This window comes from Epinephelus fuscoguttatus, linkage group LG4, assembly GCF_011397635.1.
Source record: "Epinephelus fuscoguttatus linkage group LG4, E.fuscoguttatus.final_Chr_v1".
Lineage (NCBI taxonomy): Eukaryota > Metazoa > Chordata > Actinopteri > Perciformes > Serranidae > Epinephelus > Epinephelus fuscoguttatus.
The window spans coordinates 17,850,606-17,869,559 of NC_064755.1; the positions used below are offsets into that span (position 1 = coordinate 17,850,606).

At 42.3% G+C, this 18,954-nt stretch overlaps 1 protein-coding gene across 3 annotated transcripts; it reads right to left on the bottom strand.

Moving 5' to 3' along the window:
• Window positions 1-462: 462 nt before the first annotated feature.
• On the bottom strand, window positions 463-18,004 carry LOC125887448 (immunoglobulin superfamily member 22-like). 3 transcript variants are annotated; one of them, XM_049574257.1, is made up of 27 exons: window positions 17,964-18,004; window positions 15,769-16,192; window positions 14,209-14,428; window positions 11,544-11,678; window positions 10,725-10,861; window positions 9,227-9,326; window positions 9,057-9,093; window positions 8,565-8,733; window positions 8,172-8,285; window positions 7,890-8,052; window positions 7,323-7,435; window positions 6,917-7,079; window positions 5,860-6,144; window positions 5,643-5,767; window positions 4,728-4,869; window positions 4,246-4,453; window positions 4,076-4,164; window positions 3,685-3,987; window positions 3,302-3,475; window positions 2,953-3,081; window positions 2,580-2,876; window positions 2,402-2,490; window positions 2,098-2,290; window positions 1,577-1,879; window positions 1,267-1,415; window positions 967-1,147; window positions 463-867 (listed from the first exon to the last, which is right to left on the bottom strand). In XM_049574257.1, the coding sequence occupies exons 3-27, from the start codon at window positions 14,390-14,392 to the stop codon at window positions 800-802; spliced, it is 4,050 nt and encodes a 1,349-aa protein (XP_049430214.1). In that variant the 5' UTR covers window positions 14,393-14,428; window positions 15,769-16,192; window positions 17,964-18,004; the 3' UTR covers window positions 463-799. The 3 variants fall into 3 exon arrangements, with proteins under 3 accessions (XP_049430214.1, XP_049430215.1, XP_049430213.1); XM_049574258.1 differs by lacking the exon at window positions 17,964-18,004 and adding an exon at window positions 17,490-17,541 and having other exon boundaries at window positions 15,769-16,050; XM_049574256.1 differs by lacking the exon at window positions 17,964-18,004 and adding an exon at window positions 17,490-17,534.
• Between the last annotated feature and the right edge of the window lie 950 nt (window positions 18,005-18,954).

Consider the following 18,954-nt stretch of genomic DNA (forward strand, 5'->3'; position numbering starts at 1 on the left):
GTGGCATTATAAGCACAGTGGCAAGGTGAAATACCTTCTAGTTTTGTTTGACATGTATATGCATTTGTGTGTGAGTGGTGTGCACCGGGCAAAACTGGGAAAGTAAGAAGAGGATGACGTCTGATAAAAGTTGCTGACTTCAAACCCATGGCTTTGCATGTTACACAGATTAACAGACTAAGCAACCAGGACACCTCGAAGGGACGTAGGATTTTGTCTCGTTGCATAATTGGCAGTGTGCATGCCACTGTCCTCAAACCAACCTCAGACTCTTGAACTTTAATTCCAAACTGGCTGTGTGGGTATGATTCGCTGTGCACTGTTATATCAGATGATTTTTATGCACAGACACACACTCCCATCAATTCCACTCGGTTGACATGGCATGTGGCCTGGTACAGCACGCCCTGTGAAACAAGTGTGTTTGGGCACAAACTGGACACCCTGGAGAAAGGATGAATTCATTTTATAGAGAGAAAAGCATGTGTGACTTAGAGAGGAAGGACAATCTCTCTGGCTGAGCGAGCTGACTAATGAGTAAAAATCCCTCCAACACAGCAAACATGAATCTGCTCCTGGAGCGTAATGCCGACACAAGGATGGGAACAAGCCTGACATCTAGTGGCCGTTTGTTGCACTAACAGGGCATTTGACCAAAAGAAATCAGCACAACTCTTGCTTTCTGATATTATAAAATCTAACCACAGCTAAAATCAATGTCACTGGTGACAGTACATGCAGTACAAGGTCAGTAGCCAATCAAATTGCATCTGTCATGGCAACAGTTGAAGCAGACTTCTTACAAAATAAGCTTCTCTTTGTTTGCCTGCTTGGTCAGGCTCTCCAACAGACTCTTATCATCCTGATCTGGAAGGCACCACATACAGAGACATAAAGAATCAGTCAAGCAAATCAAAACAATATTTTTTTGATATTAAACTATCATTCCTCTCTCTCAGAACCTACCAAATATCACCAGAGTGCAGGAGCACTTGGCCTTCCCCAGAGGGTTCTCCAGCACCAGCGTGTATTCTCCACCATCTTTTGCTCCACAGGTGGGGATGACCAGGGTGCACACACCGTTAGCTGTGCTGTGCCAAAACCGAGAGGAGTCAGAGATGTTCGTATCCCCCTTATACCAGCAGGCCTGTGAGGGGGAATTTACCATATTATTGTCACCTTAGGGGGCAGTGAGAGGATATCAACAGCAAAGAAACAAATGTTTCAGGTAGAGGCACCACACTGATGTCATTAGCCATGTTCTACCTGTGGTGTTGGCATGCCCTGATAGGCGCAGCTCATGGTGCAGTCATTGCCTCTGCGAACAGCGTGGTCCTTCAGCGGCAGAAGAAATGTTGGTTTAACCTGACGTGATTTAGAGGTGTATTCCCTCAATCGAAGGCTGCCGATCCCCTCTTAGACACAGATGCACACACACACACACACATACACACACACACACACACACACACATACACACACACACACACACACACACACAGTAACAAACAAGCAAATGAGTATTTATTTAACATGCTGATCAATAATGCTGAAATCAAATGTCTTCCCTTCTCACCTTTCTCCTTGGCGATGATGAGAGGTTCCTTCGAGTCTAAAGGATCGCTGTCTCCAATAGAGTTCTGTGCAATGACTCGGAAGTAGTACTTCCTCCCGGGAAGCAGTCCAGTGATGGTGTACTTGCTGCTGAAGACACGCTCGGCCACGGTGAACCAGGAGGTAGTGCTGGTGTCACGTTTGAGGATGATGTAATGCGCTCCTTCGTCGTCGTCAGCCATGTCTGGGGTGTGATCCCACTGCAGGGTCACTGTGCCCGGAACCTCCTCTTCCAGGCGGAGGTTTTTTGGTGGTCCAGGGAAGTCTGAGGGACAGAGGTGATTACAGAGAGAGGGTGATGAGGATGAGAAATACTTTATTTAAGCCTTTGTATGGTCTAGGACTTTCCACAACACAATGTAACCCCTGATATACATATATACTTTGATGACTACATTGTCAGGTAAAATAAAGTACATAAATGTTAAAAACAGCATACAATTAAAGACGACATGCATATAAAATTTAGCCTTTGTCACTTACCTGTAACCCTGATATTGATGTCATAGTGAGCTTCTCCGATGTCGTTCTTCAGGTGGACACGGTAAATGCCAGAGTCAGATCGCTGAGAGGAGACAATGAGGAACTGGGAGTGATTCTTGCTCTTGGTGATGACTTCCCGTCCTTTAGTGATGACGCCATCCTTGAACCAGGTTACCTCCGGGGGAGGTGAAGCCTGTAACAGTGACGAAAGGGAAGGGTTAATAGGTAAGAACTAATAGGATTTATGTGGAGCATGCTAGTCTGAAAGAAATATCGGAAAATTCTGAGCAGATCAAAGTCTTACAGTGAAGTTGAGGTTAAGGCAAAGTGCTGTTCCAGCTCGGACAACCATCGGGCTCCTCAGCTTCCCCAGAGGATCAAACCTGGGTGCCACTGTATGGGGGGAAAAATACAAAAATGTAATAGAAATGAAAAAACTAAGTAGGAAAACAGAAGACTATAAGAGAATGCAGTCGTATTACCAGGTGGAGGCATGGCCAGTACACCCTCCGACAGCTCAATGGGCTCCCCCACCCCTCCTTCATTGACAGCACGGATACGGAAGTGGTATTTCTTCCGCTCTTGAAGTCCTCCGACATTGAAGGCTATACCAGCGATAGGGATCTTGGTGGCCTTGGACCACTCTTTAGCATCTTCGGCACGTACCTCTAGGATGTAACCCGAGGGCTCGTCTCCCTGCTCTGGAGGAGTCCACCTCAGAGAAATGGAGGAGTTTGTTGAATCAGACACACACAGGTTCCTCACCAGGCCAGGAGCTCCTACAGGAGAAAAGTATTTTTTAGATAGTTGTGATAGTAAGGATACAAAAAGGGAAGGAGGCAGTGAAGCACTCACTTATTGGGTCTTTGGCCAGGACAGCATTAGAGATGGTGCTGGGATGACCTGCTCCAGCCCTGTTTACACTAATGACTCTAAACTCGTACTCCATATCGCTCACAAGCCCCTCCACCATGAATTTTGTATCTGAAAACAGTAATATAGGGACAAATTCAATGCATGAAATGTAACCTGAAACAGAGGATGTAGGTACCATGCAGGTTTAATGTATAGAGTAATGGTTGACTTAATACAAGTTAAACACCTACTCAGGAATGTCTGTATTAAAAATGTGTAAACAAAGTGAAAAGTGAAAGATTATGTCAAATCTATTGAAACTAGATATGATAAAACATGATAGTCTGACCTGTGAGCAGCTCCTTGTTGACCTGTAACCACATGTTACTCCCCTTCTTCCTCCTCTCCAGGACGTAGCCCAGAACTGGGGCTCCACCATCGTTGGCTGGAGGTGTCCAGCTCACTGTCATGGTGTCCTTGGTTATATTAGACACCTGGGGCTGGGACGATGTGCCCGGAGGCTCTGGGTAGACGGATTTCAAACAGAAGAAGTGTTCTCAGTCATAAGATATGAATAAAAGGGAGCTAGTAGAGAAGGTGAGTTTAACAATGACATGAGCTGTGATGAAAAGTCTCATCTCTGAGCTCTTTAAACACTTCTCTCTAACTTTCTTATCCTCGACGTTTTGAGAAATGTGTTTGATATAATAATAATATAAAATTATCTCTCACCTACAGGCTCTCCGGCGCGTACCTCCTCTGTCTCAAGAGGGTCGCTCATTCCCTCCACGTTGACAGCCCTGATGCGATACTGGTACGCCTGGCCCTCTTCTACTTTATCATCGCTGAAGACAGTGGTACCGCTGTCTACTTCACCAGCCCTGGTCCAGGACTTCTTACCTGCCACACGGCGCTCAATCACAAAGCTGGTCACTTGCTTGCCCCCGTTGTCCCGTGGAGCCTTCCATTTCATCTTGATACACTTTCCTGAAAGCTCGAGGAACTCTACTTTCCCTTGAGGAGGCTTAGGATGGTCTGGGGAATGTGGCAAAATATGTGTCAAATATTTTGTATATGCACTAAAGCAAACTTAACTTTTGTTAAATTATGCATTGTCACCCACCGATCACATTAAGGTGCATGTTGGCAACTGCAGTGCCACAGTCACTCTTCAGACGTAGCACAATTGCCCCACTGTCTTCTCGCACACATCTAGCGAAGAAGCAAAGTGATTTGTGTGCGACCTTTTCAAAAGATCATAAAATATCTGAGTGAATATCTCTGCTCACCCACCTGCTGAGCACCAGCGTGGTGCCGTCAGCTGTCCTCTCCACCTTGGTCCTCTCATCCTCCATGACCTCCATGCCGTCCTTGTACCAGGTGACCTTGGGAGGTGGTTTCCCTTTAAAGGGGATCTTAATGGTGGCTGTTTGGCCTGCCTTCACAGTCACAGGTCGGGCCCCCAACAAGTCCAGCACAGAGGAATCAATCTCTGGAGGGTCTGGGAAAATATATGGTTAATATAGATTTGGATGCTATCTTTATGGGTGATTTATTTCAATTTCATTATGATTTTAATCAGTTTTCAGTAAAGGTTTGGTAGCTTTAGTGTGAGGGATTTAAAAATGTCTGACTTTGGCGACACCTGGTGGTAGTATCAAAAAACACACCGTAAAGATTTAAGTTTGTTTCCATGACAGTGGCGGGAAGCTTGTCCCAGTAGGTCTCTTCCCCACCTGTGGACACATACTCAAATATCAACTACAAACACACACCTGCAATAGTGAGTACAGCCTCGCTCTCAGCCCCCTTGGCTCTGAAGGTGTACTTGCCCTCGTGAGCATCAGTCACACCTGAGAAGATCAGCTTGTGAACAGCTCCCTGTTTGACCACCTGAACGCCTCTCATCTCTGAAATCTGTCAAATGAAATAAACAAAATGAGTTAATGACAAATAAATGATCAAAAATATGAGAGGTGTGTGTGGGTGATGTAACTTAACTGATACAACCATTTCACTTGATTAAAATTGTGTTGTCTGTGCAAATCCATCCAGTAGATGTGCTTAGCTTTCACATTAGTAACGTTGCTCCTTACCCAAGTACATCTGTATCATCATCCACTTGACATTTGTTTATGTTGTCGGTAGACCTACTGCAACATCTCAGGCTCACACAATAAAGGCAAACCTTTGCATTATGCCTACTGTTGTTTTTATTTTGGAGACAATATTAAAAATGATTCTCTCGCCTGCATTCCCACTTTATCACCCATGGCCCTGCAGTTCAGAGGATGAGATTACACATGAACCGTTCTCGAGACTTTCTTTTCAAGTGACTGGGCACAGCTCAACATACCGTGCCTGGGTACAGTACACAGTGTTCACACTTATAAAACAAACTGGACTTTCAGGTCAAGTGTACTTGGATCCGAGCCTGGGTCCCTGATATGAAAGACTCTTAAGTGAAAACTTTGGCCTGGTGGTGGTGCTATAGGAGAAGTCAAGGGATCACCAAAACCATTAGCGTTTAGCAATTATGCCTGTGCAAAATTTTGGGCAATCCATCCAATAGCTGTTGAGATATTTCAGTGTGGACCAAAGTAATGGACCGAAGATTTCATTTACAGGGTGCATTTGAGGACCACCAAGAAGACTCTAACCCATTCATCCCATCTTGTATCATCTCTCACCTCTACTCCGTCTTTCAGCCACACTCCGTCCACCTTCTCATCGTCAAGGACAACACACAGCTCTGCAGGGGAGCCTGTAGGACACTGAGTATCTGACATACCTCTCGTCACTGAGGCGAAACGCTCTGGCAACACAAAGAAAACCTTATTAATCTTTCAATGTTAGACTTAAAACACTGACACCCCCCAAAAACTCCAGACAGACAGAAATCATTACCATCCACGGTCAGAGTGGCAGAGGTGACATATTCATGAGCGTCGTTGTCCTGAGTGCAGATGATTGAATACTTTCCCTCATCTGTCAGCTCGCAGTCCTCGATGATAGCCTCTGCCCTCTTTCCCTCGTGCATGAAGATGTAGCGACGGCTGGCTGTGATATCACATCCATCTTTCAGCCAGCGAATGTGCACGTCCTTGGAGCTCAGCTCACACTCCAGGTGGGCCTTGCCTCTCTCCTGCACGCGGACATTCTTTAAGTGGCTGATAAACTTGATGGGAATCCCTGGGTACGGGTAAAATAGACCAAGAATGAAAAGAAGAGGGTCACTTTGGGGTTTATTTGGCCTTTACTAGCATGCTTCCCTTTACATTTTACATAATTTCTGCACTATAAACGCATGCAAAATGAGTTTAATCACTTTCAGAAATGGAAAAACAGGATTATAGGATGGAGAGAATTGAATTTTGTACCCACTTATTAGGTTGGTTCTTTATATTCAGTCCTAACGCAGACAGCAAACCTTCATTATAGACTTATAGTTAAAGAAAAAGAAATATAGAGTCTCCTCATGAATAAATGTAATTAACACAACCTCAATTACTATGCTTCTGTTCCTGCAACCCCAGAGGACAGCCACATGTCCTTGTGAAGATATTTACATGCCCCAGCTTGCACCTTGGGCAAGTAAGCATCTTGTTAGACACAGCCGTAATAAATGAGCTTGTTGTGAGGAGGGATTTGGTTGGATTACTTTCAACTCAGCACTAGGAGGGAGGATTTATTATGCTACCCATACGTCTTCATTTGGACGATGGAGGGAAGATGATGTTGTTTAGCATAGCTATGAAGGAACGAAGCCTCTAATCTCAGGGGAGGGGGAAAAAAAGCAGTAACTGCTCATCTCCACCGAGTCTGAAGGGGGAAGTTTGTTTCCTTAGAAATGCTAGCTCCACTAAAACAAGAAGACACGGCCCTTTTGGGAAAAACAAAACATAACAAAGCACAACAAAAAAGTTTTTTATGAGGGCAAAGCCTATGAAATACTGGCCCGCACGTTCAATGAAGAGAGGCACGGTGGCGGTGAGGTCTCCGATGCTGATGGTGTAGTCTCCAGTGTCGCTGACTTTCACATCCTTAATCTTCAAAGTGTAGGTCAGACCATCCTCAGACAGGGACACGTCGAACTTTTCATCTCTTTTTACTTCCTTTCCCTTTACCTGTCAGAACACAAACACAACTGGGAATACTATTTCCATATTCTTTTTCAATCATGTGTATTTCCCTGGTGTTCAAGTTTGCCTAGAACGTTGTCGGTGCAATTGTGTGTTCTTTTCATCTTTTCATCTGAGTTACCTAAAGGCGAAAACTCCTAGAAATGTTCCTAGAGAGCAAATTCTTAAATCTTGTGCTTGTGTGAATGTGTATGCAAGTCCTTCGGTGTGTCTTCTTCAGTCACGTACCTTCCAGATCAGCGGCGCGTCTGTCTTCTTCGAGAGACGGACCTCAAACGTGGCAGTCTGGCGCTCCGTCACTCTCTTGGGCTGGAAGTCAGACAGGAATTTCAGAGGTTCATCTGATGGAGAGATGGATGAGAAAAAGGCGTTCCAATCATATGATTTAAAGTGCATAGACTGAATCATATAGACACCTCACTGAAAAGTATTTCATGCAAAATTAAAGGAGTTGGAAGCCACAAAACACATCTGGCAATCGGCACTTTGATATGTGGGTGTTCAAAGAAATATGAAACCGCTAAGAAAGCCCCTGAGAGAGAAAAACAACCCTGACTAGTAAAAAAACAAAGTAAAACATATTCATTTAGTCTATTTATGTCCTGTAGATGGAATGAGAGATGGGAGAAAGACATATGCAGGTCGTTATGCACACATAAAACTTGTTCCTATCTGTCAAACAATATAAAACAAGTGAATAAAAGTGACACTAAGAGTAGTTAATGCAGTCAATGATGACATTGTCTCCCTGAGTTATGAGCAGTGGGAAGGACTTGAGTCCCGTTCTGCACTTGCCTATGACGTTAAGCCTGGCTGACAGTCTCTTGTCTGCAACCTGCAGAGTGTAGGTGCCCGTGTCACTGAGGCTCACGTTAGAAATGCACAACATGTGCTTGGTTCCCATCTGTTTCACTTCATATTTCCCGTGAGAATACTGGATCCGCAGCAGCTCGGCGCCCTGAATCGTAAACAAAATGCCTAGATGAGGGGGGAAAACTCGCAAGTGTTTTATGTAACAAAAACACCCGTATATATGCAAACTTTGAAACACAACAGGCAGGCGCGTCAGTTTTTCACCAGAAACCAGTTCATCCTGATGTTTGGATCCTTCAGTTCCAGGATGGTGTCAAAGACGATGTTGGTGCCAGCTGTGGCAGTGATGTCCTCCAGGGGCTTCAGCACGCGCACCATCTGGAAATAAATCAAATGATCAAACACTTATTTATAGATTTTAAACACACCACAAAAATGTCACCCCCCCCACCCCATCTTCATGTTAGTTGACTTGAGCGTTGCTATGCGACATACCTTTGTTGCCATGGCTGTGCTGTGTGACATTAAACTTTCCCCCTCCCCACCTTTTCCATTCTGCTCTATTTTTAAGCTGTTTTTTTTATGCCACATCCCAAACCTTTTCCCCCGTATGTGATCCTGTGGTATGTGAACAAGCTCTCTATATGACAGGCCCACCTCCACCTCCTCTTTCTTCTTCATCTCCTTCAGCTTCCTGAGGATGCCTCTGAAGTCGGTGAAGCCATACTCGGCACAGATCCTCTCGTAGTCCTTCTTGTCAGCTCCAGCCAGGATCTTGAGCATCTCCTCCTCTGTAGGTGGCCTCTTCTCTTTCTTTTCCACACTGCTGCACGAGGAGGAAAACAATTGTGCGTGTGTGTTTACATGCACATATAAAAATTAATGCTGGGCTTGTGTGTGTACATGTACGTATGTCTGCCAGCATGTCTGGCAGTATGCATATGTGTGATGACAGCTCAGAAGCATCTTCCTCTGCCCCTGCAGCAACACCAGTACGCATTGCAGCTCTTTAGATCTCATCCTGTAGATATTTCAGGATGCATACCAAAAAAAAAAGGATCTGGGGGTGGATCAGAGAAAGCTCCATCACACCTTGACAGGTTTTGGGAGTGTCACGGCTAGTATTAGACAACAGGCTTGTGTTCCTACCATTTTTTCAGCATCTTTTTGAAGTCCAACGCTGGATCTAGGAACAAAGACAGAGCATCTTCACCTAAGGCACTGAATAAAAACAGCACATAAACTAAGCTGAAGGCTCCTAAATAACTATCAGAACTAAGAAAGCTTCACATAGTGTACGATATGAAATAGCTACTCACTTTCTGTAACAATGAGGGATACAGAGTAGGTGGCATCTCCGTGGTTGTTGGAGGCAACGCACTTGTAGACATCAGCATCCTCCAGGGCCAGGTTTTTGATCTGAAGTGGAGAAAAGTCACAACAGGTTGTGTAAAATGAATGACAATGTCTTGCTTGCTGCCCACTGTCATACTGTCATGACATCGTCCGGTCACTTTAAATCCCACTGCAGTACTTGCGTGCAGCAGAAGGAGGCAGTGACATGCTGGGAATACCCAGTAAACATTTAGCACCGCAACTTAACAGTCATCCCTCACCACAGAAACAGATGGCAAGGGGAGATGCATATGTCAGCACCCACAAGTTAATTGCTTTATAATAGCTATTTAAGCTTCACTTAAGCTCCCCGGCTGGTACAGAGAAAGCGCTAAATCCACTCCAGAGTGGTTATAGATAAAAGGATCAGAGAGAGGTTTTTTTTTATTTTCTATCTACTTTTCCTCATGATGCATGGTGTGCCGTTTGAGTTGACAGAACCAAGATGGCAGAGCCGCTCGGCTTAATGATAGGCTGTACAGAGCCGCTGCACTCTACAGTAGTCTTTTACAGTTACATTCCCCTTTTAAAACCCTTTTTAAAACTATATACTGTTCCTTGGTGAATGCATTTAGATTTAAATCAGGGCGTCTGCAGGTACCAGACACTTAATTTAATGGTTTTACAGACCTATTGAAGACCATTTTAACCAAATTTAGGACTGATTTTCAGACAAATTATCTTTTTATTCATTAAACATTGCAGCTGAGTGTAAAGGTAACTACTATATTTATATTTATGTGTCTGGCCCAGTGCAGAGGTACGTTTTACGTAGGAATATGGTTATCATAGTGAGGATTAAATGTTTAAAGATTTGCAACATCAGAAGTGTGGACTTTAACACAGAAGATCTTGACTCAGTTTATAAAATGGAAATGAAAAAGGGGCAATTAAGATCACAAATGATCACAAATTCAAGACTAACATATTTTTTTTTATTAACTTGATTTAAGACTTCTTGGGACTTTCAAAGAACCTGCAGACACTCTGATTTAAGTGCATGTGGAGTAATTAAAAGATGTACTTGCAGATACTGGTGCTCCAAACATTAATTTTGTAAGAATAATGGCATCTACCTACAGGTGTGATGGATCAGCCATCACCAAGGCAACCAGAACAACCTGAGTGTATTAACACATACAACAGCTAGCTGGTATTTATAGTGTTGCTTGCTTGGAATAATACAAACACAGAGCTGACTAATTAACTGAAATGTTCCTGATATATTTTTCATTGTGTGGTGATATGAAAGAACACAATGAAGGAAAACAATATGATTCAACCTTTTGATATGTCACAGAAAACTAGATAGACTCAGTAGAGATCTGAATCAATACCTAATTTTTCTACAGGATGTCTTTAATTGTCTTGGGTTTCTTTACAGAGAGGAACACTGTGAGCTGTGTAGTTTTCGTGACCAACCTTGAGTATATGCTGATTGTTTATGTTGTCATAGAAAATGTTAGTCGCATCTGACAGTGGGTTACCGCTGGCTCGTTCCCACTTAACACTGGGCTGGGGTTTCCCCGTCACCTTGGCCTTGAACACAGCATTGTCACCTATAAATGACAGATCAGATACATGCATGCTTGATAAGTAACAACTGTCTGCATTATCAATTATTTCCAACAAATGTAACGTTAAATCTAATCTGAGATTTGATAAGAGAGCATGCTTAATATACATCAGATCAATTGACCCTATCTTGCCTTTTCCTGTTTTCCTTTCGTAACCAGTGAGTTTAAGGTCAACCCATGAATGCTAATGCAAAGGCTACGCTGCAGTGTTCTGCATATTGTGACTACTGAGGCCTCTTAATCTATAATTCACAGGTAGAGCCGGGGTGAGTAAGGCTCAAACACCTACAGTTTATGCAGAACAGGCACCAGTATTCAGCAGGAGCAGCAAAGGCAACTCTATCACAGTATCCTTTAGCTCTGTGAGGTCTTTGTCAGGACTTTGATCAGAGTGGCTTCACAGTACCTTCACCCACAGAGTCAAATGGTTGTCTAAAGTTTACACATTGCAGCAAACTTTAACTTCCCATTGGAGTTCAGCTTGTGTCATCAGGAGTTTCTGGGCAAACTATGGGGAAGGATCTAAAATTAGCTTATGCGTAGCTCTCTCATAGTCTCAAGGGTCCCACAGTTTGTAACACGATGTGAACAGAAATATTAGGAGATGCAAAGGGCGTTTCTTGAAATTTCAATGTGCTGCGAGATGAAAGGAGGTTCACCTCACCCTCTTGGGCAGTGACGGGGCGCAGCTTCTCCTCGAAATCTGGGACAGACTCTCCCTCAGGGATCTGGGGGTTTTTCTGTACCTGGCTGAAGGACTCCACCACAGCAGAGGTCTTACGCTGAACTCCAGTGTGCTCTGAGGGAGCATAAGGGACATCCACATCATAATCATGTACAAATATTATCATTATGACTTTGAATGTTTTTGGTTGCATTATGGTACATAATATAAATGATGTAATCAGCTTTATTGTTGGTCTGCTTTTGCTCAGGAGCTTAAAATGGCAGCCTGGAAAAACTTAGTCCCAGGTATGCTCCAAGGTTTAAGCAGAGAGGGAAAACACTCATTGCACAGTGGGACAGGTAAGAAATGTCAGTTAAAGGGATAATTCACCCACAAAATAATCATTTGTATATTAAAAACTCACCCAATGTTATCTTGAAATCGTAAAGAAAACTTGTTTTTCTCGCATGCCTTCATGATGAATTTAGAATCCCGAAACAGAGGATTACTGATGGATTGGATGAAAATGGGGGCTGCATTTAACAACAGTAAAACTACATCAAAACATCCGTTGACAAACTCGAACAACTCGTGCAGCATAACCCAAGTGTCATTGATCCAGTCATATGCTCAGTACTTCCTAAACACATGCATTTTTGCCAAAGCCTTAACTATTTAAAACACTTCCACATACGAGTATAGCACCTGAATAAGTGCATGCATTTAAATTTTGCTCACGCATACCATTAAGCAGAGTACAAACGCCCCTGTGTGCTTTTTGTCTGTGTGTGTGAGACTGTTACTGTGGAAGTGTTTTAAAGGACCAGTATGTAGGATTTAGTAAGATTTACTGCCATCTAGTGGTGGGGACTGCAGGTTGCAACCATCTGAAACTTCCCCATGTGCCAAGCGTGAACTCCTGGTTAGGATTCCTCCAGTGTTTATTGTTCAGGAAGTTTTTACCGTGAGGTTTCCTCTTCTCCAAAACAAATGGACCTGGTAATTTAAACTGGTTAAACAGCTGAATAAAGCAAATTCAAATAAAAAAAAATCAGTTTTTTCCTGATGAACTCATTGTGGAGAGGCTGTTAACTACAGTGGCCGATGTCAAAGCGGGAACATGTGAAGAGCCAGTGTTTGGTTTGTCTGTTCTGGGCTATTGACAAGGACCCGCCCCCTTTGTAGATATAAACATTCAGGTGATTATACACTTAAGAAAACATACTCATCATATTCAATTTCTGCCAATATATTTCCCTAACTCCTATACACTAAATCTTTTCATATTCACTTTTTAGAGAAAATGCATGTGTTTGGGAAGTCCTGAGTATACAACAACAGAGCAAGAGATGGGGAAAAAAGTTCATACATAGCTAACGTTACCATTGTCAGGTTGCTTGTTAGCTAGCTAGCTAGCTCGCACTATCTGGCATCTGTCATCTGTCCTGTTCTGCAAAATTGTCAGACTTTTCACATTACGATAACACGCCAGCTAGTATAACTATGCTGCCTCGTAATGTTAGCTGGTTAGCTAGCTATCAGAAGTCCCCTGTCGTCTGTCGTTCATCAAACGAAGCATGATGAATTCGGCAAACGCCATCGGTAGGATGAATGAGACTCCATTGTAGATGCTTGTTGGAAATGTAGATGGCTCGCAGCTTCCTGTTTAAAATAGTTACATATGCGTGAATGTAACCGATGCCTTGACTTAGTGAGTGGTGTCCCAATTCCTAGGGAAAGATTTCTACCCCTACCCCTCGTTGCTTCATTTTAGGGCCAAGGGGTAGTGGACAAGGGCTAGGGGTAGGGCCAAGAGCTAAGGGCTAAGGGATAGTGGACAAGGGGGGGTATTGGGATTGGGTCCAAAACTGCACGAGTTGTGCGAGAGTTTGTAAATTAATGTTTTGATATAGTTTTGTTGTTGTTTCATGAGGACCCCCTTTCACTCCAATTCATCAAGATTTTTCTCAGTTTTGGGATTTTTCATTCACCGTAAGGTAAGGTAAGGTAAGGTAAGGTAAGGTAACGAAGGTAAAGTAAGGTAAGGTAAGGTAAAACTTTAATGTCCTTGAGGGGCAATTTGGGATACAGACAGTAGTCATTAGTACAACAAAACAGACAATACAAACACACAGAATCCAGAATCACACACTGTCAGGGGTAAATCATGGACATTAATGGTCACTGCTGGTTAACATAAGCAATAGCAGACAGGACAAAGGACGATCTGTAACACTTAGTGCTACATTTAGGGAGGCAAAACTGACTTGATGGAAGCATCTGAAACTCAACAAGGAGGGGATGTTGAAAACAGACTGAGAATAGACTGAGCTTTAGAGGTGACCCTATCTTCATACAGATGCTGTAGGTTGTTAGAAGTAACACCAGTGATCCTACAGCACAATTTGACCACTTTTTCCAACTTTTCCAAACCAACAGACAATGTCAAAATAAAGACTGGATGCATGTTAGAAGCACAATGTTTTCTTTATGAATTAAGAATTCTTTAAAAGCTGCTATTACAATCATTTTACACAGTCAGTTGTGTTACTGTTGCTCACTGTAATGATGGCTCTAATAGAGGGGCCTTCATGCTGGGTTTCATAATTAAAAACGTTATATAAGACAGCATGGCAGATGGGAAGAAGATGATAAATCCTACCTTCCATGGTTCTTGACAAGCCCTGAGAGACTTTTCGCAGCTTGGTGGAGCCCATGGAGGAGGTGAAGGTGGAGGAGGAGGATGAGGAGGATATTTGCATATCTGACATCTGCCTCACCTGACCCATCTGCTGTTCCATCTGCTCCACTCTGCCCCCAGTGGCCTGGAGGAGCTCTGCTGCCATGATGATGATGTTGAGGTGGTGCCGATGTGAGCCTGGCTGGGACAGACACAATTAGAGATGTGAAATGATAGTTTTGGCAGAAAATAGTCATTTGGCAGCTAATGCCGCTGGGTCTGGTTGTGTATAACAGCTTTTTAGTCCTGACACATAGCCTCCAGTAGATAAGAGGCACCAGAGGGACATGAGACAGTCTTAACCATCCTCTTTAAATTCACACACTGATGCAGCTAATATCCTATAGTTTACTCAGAGATAATAAATGAGGATGTTCAGAGCGGACACTGTGTTTGTGTACTTGCAACTGTGTGTAAGTGTGCGTTCAGGTGTTTGCATGAATGCGTTGAACACAACTCTTTGCTCCGTCTCGGTGGTAATTGGGTTTGTGTTTCCAAAAGCACGCACCAAAAATGATTGAAACTCGCCTCCCTTCCTCTGCTCGCCGCGTGCCCTTTCCTTGCTCTATCATACCCCTTTCAACAGTGACTACAATAGTCCTTTGCCTTTGCCAGACTCATACAAAGATCCAATTAAAAAGGTAATCCACACACCTGCTGTGTGAGATAAAGCATTGTGTTTGTACCACTGATGAACTGTGCTCTTCCTCTCGTTCTTTGAATTTGGATTCCTCTCTTACGCCCAGTCCCCATTTCTTTTTTTCTTTCTCTCAGTGTGTGTATGCTGTGCACTAATGTGTATGTGCATCTTTGCCTGCACGTAATGTATCCTTTTTACCAGTGGCTGAGGGAAGAAGACAAAGCACATTACAACTGTGCAAAGCCAATGGCGAGCAAGTGTCCATCTAATGTGCTAATTAAAAATGTATCACTCACTGTACCTACTTATATCTTTCAATAATAAAACTCAGTGTGCATGATCATGTTTATATTTGTGAGCCAGTATATAAAAATAGAATTGTTTTTTCAGCAACAGCCTGGTTTTAGCATGTAAATGTGACTTTACAAGCCAAAGGAACAATTAACCACAACATTAGTCTCTGAATGGAAAATGTAAATTCAGCTTCCTGCAGCAGACACACTACATGTTGGGGTTAGTGAACTAATTAGTTCCGTAAGCTTGAAGGAAGTTGTTTTTGCACGACCACAGCAAACTCTTTGATGGTATAACTCCACAGTCTAAAGGAGGAGCGAGTGACTCGAAGCTACAAAGTGCTGAACAGGTTGCTGTCTCACTGTAAGTGGAACACAAGAACATCTCTTTTTCCTCCCTACCTCTCCGCCTCTTTGTTCAATGTCCTTGATCTCTCTCTCTTTCTCACAGCATACAGGATGGCAAATTGCAAAAGAAGATTTTTTTTCTACTCCCCCCTTGGCTCTATTATTTCACAAAAACCAAGACACAAAGCCAACCAAACTTACTTGTTACAGCAAAGCCTTTCCTTTCTCACAGATTCAGTCAGTGCCCCAGGTTTCTGGTTCAACTGCTTCCAGACCAAATGTCTCCTCGTATGATGTTCCTAATCCACACGCTGCTCCCCGCTCAGTGGGTTCCTGCCCAGCCCGGCCTCCACTGCTTTCTTGGTTCCTTTTTGGTGGATGAGCCAAGGCTGGAGCACTCAGCTTAAACACCTGCTGCGTCTTCTCTCTGGACAAATAAGGCTCTGATCTGTCCTGGGTTTGCCGGGCCAGGCTTGTCCTGGGCTGGACCAATGCATCATCCTAATGTTTCCCACTGGTCATTTAGTTTGAGCGTCCACTGTGGGTCATCTCTGGCTAGTATTTTAAAAACGTTCTCTAAAGAGAATGTGGTGATGGAGAGTTTCTAGCAGGTACTGCGTCGGGTCTAAGTCCATCAATAAAATGCAAAACACAAAAGTTAAAAACAATAATACATAAATGACTCACACTATTATCATTCTCTGTCTGTGACCTTGTATGTACAAGTGCCCTCCAGGGTGTTTGAGGCTTACATTATGAGGTTGTCAAGCACTGGACTAGGTTGTGTTTATCAACAGCATCAACAAGACAACTTAACACACAATGATCCAGCAATGCAACCTATTATTAACTATTAGTATTAGTATCACAGATACAATGTTCAGTACAAAATAAATAAATATAACATTGTAATATAATGGTATAAATGCAGAATATGTAGCCTAATATGTCTGTAAACTGTCTATAAATTTCACCATACCCACCAATGTACTTCTTTTCACATTTTTATTTCTGTTAAAATATTTTCCAAAGTCTGTTTTCACTTCACAACACCATTTTTGCCAATTACTATTCCAATAACACCACTTTTCATCACAAAGTCTTTGTTTGTCAATCAAAACAAACAGAACAAAGCCAGTTATGTGATTTTGTGTCTGCTCATTACCACCAATCCCAATATGAGTAATGTCTCATCGTCTGATGGGCTGAGTTTTGAAAAATGTGTTGGACTATTTCACAGTTTCCTTGACTTCCACAAATTCTACATTTTGTCTGTATTATTGAAGTGATTATTTGTTTCAAGTCTTTTTGGTTAATGTAGTAATTATGCAATATTAATAATAAAATGATTGAAAGAACGATTATGTCTTGACCCAGTATGATACCACATTGTCTTACAAATTAAATGAATGATAAAATTAAAACCCCTCTTGCGAATATGTGGTGATGAAAAAGAGTACATATGTATATTATAATATTTTGTACTTAAATAGTTGTCGAAATCAGTCAAAAAGATTTTTGTTGCACCTGTTAACACCTCTGTATGGTCTGGTTAAAGCATCTTAGCGGTAAAGAACAGCTAGCTAACAGAGGCCCACTTAGCTTGGGTGTTAAAGTGCTACTAACCTAGCTAACGTTCAATTATCATCAATAGTTGATAGTAACGGTAGCAGGAAAGGCTAATTTAGTATTGTCAGTGGGTTAGGCTATAAGAAATTGATCCAGAGTGAAACATTATTAAATTGTGTGCATTCAAACAGTCAAAGATTCACTGGCTAATCAATGTTGCTAGCTAAGCTCCTTGACATGCTAATAGCTAGTTAGCTCATGTGTAGCTTGTTATTAGTATGGTAAAGTTAGGTTTAAGTCACATATACCAGAGTTTCTGCTTCTCATTTGCTGGCACAGAGAAAATTAATTACCGAAAATGTGTCTCCTGCTGTTTTCCATGCAGAAAATTTTAACGAATAATTGGTGGCCAAGGAAGAAGATGGCAAGCCAAAAAAGAAAGTCTGAAAAGTGCTAACAGGGAGAAAAATGTGTTTTGTGTGATACAACTGTAAAACAGAATGAAGCTTTGAAACCACAGAAAGGTGAGATTTAGTCATCATTTTAAGTATTTCACAACAACATGCTCAGGTTTTATAAGAGAAAGTGCTTCACAAATGAGTTTGGCAAATGTAGTGAACTATCTTGCATTGAAGTGCATAAAACTGCCAGAAGGGTTTTGATTATTTCTTTTTTGTAATGGAAATCTGTCTTTTGTTTTCTTAGTTATATAAAGTTAGTTTTTATTGTATAATTTTCTTTTATTCAAATATGCCTTTACATTTAAATAACCAAGGTCGTCAATATTCAAGCTGACTTACTTTTTCAGGAAAGAAAATTTAACGTACCTCCTCCACACATTGACCTGAGCTGCAGTGGTTTATCAGGTAATGCTGTTTTAATGTAGCCTATTCAGACCTGACTGGGGTGGCAATATGTTTTCTCAAACACTATTGAGAATGTATTTATTTATTTATTTGTACTGTAGGCATGGGTGGATAGACCTTTTTCATAGCAGACATTTTGACATGTCTAAGTAGAACAAGCACAGGTGTATGTAATGAGATTAACGATAGCTGCGTTTCATGTAGGAGAAGTCCTGGTATTGTGCATGCTTCCTCAATGGAATAGCACTGGCACATTTTATGGAACTGAGCCATAATTAGGCTAATGTTATCAGTTTCACCTGTGTTTTTCTTACAATGACAAGTCAAATGTGAAAAGGTCCATTATGAGACAATGGACCCCTGGGAACAGACATGAAAAAGGCTCCACCACCTCTCCTACATAGGGCCAAGACATACAGACTTTTGCCTCTTTTATGTTTTTGCTGTTGTTTTGCATCTCTTTGTTGTAAATCCTTCTGAGATTTTGTGTCTCCTTGTGGTTGTTTTGTATCTCTTTGAGGTCATTTTGTGTCTTTTTCGGGAGGTGTAATTTTGTCTCCTTGTATTTTGTGTCTCTTTGGTTGGGTTCAGACTGCAGGCGATTCAAATCTGATTCCTTCTCAAATCCGATTTTTGACTGCTGACTGTCCACACTGTTTTTAGCAAGTGTCCAAATTGGATTTGGCTCTGTTCAGACTGGGCCACATTATTGACCAATCTGACAGGTTGCTGTGGCAACGACATTGGAGCGGAGGCGTCATCTAGCGTGTATTGTGTGAAGTCGTATAAGGAGCTGTTCAGATTCAGACACATCTGTCCAAATGTGTTTTGAAACTACCTTTCAAAGGTGTTTTTGATCTGGTTTGCAAAAATCGGATTTCATGTCATTTATGACCGTTCAGACTTCACAAGAGCCATCTGGTTCCAATCTATTTTGGCTAAAAATCAGATT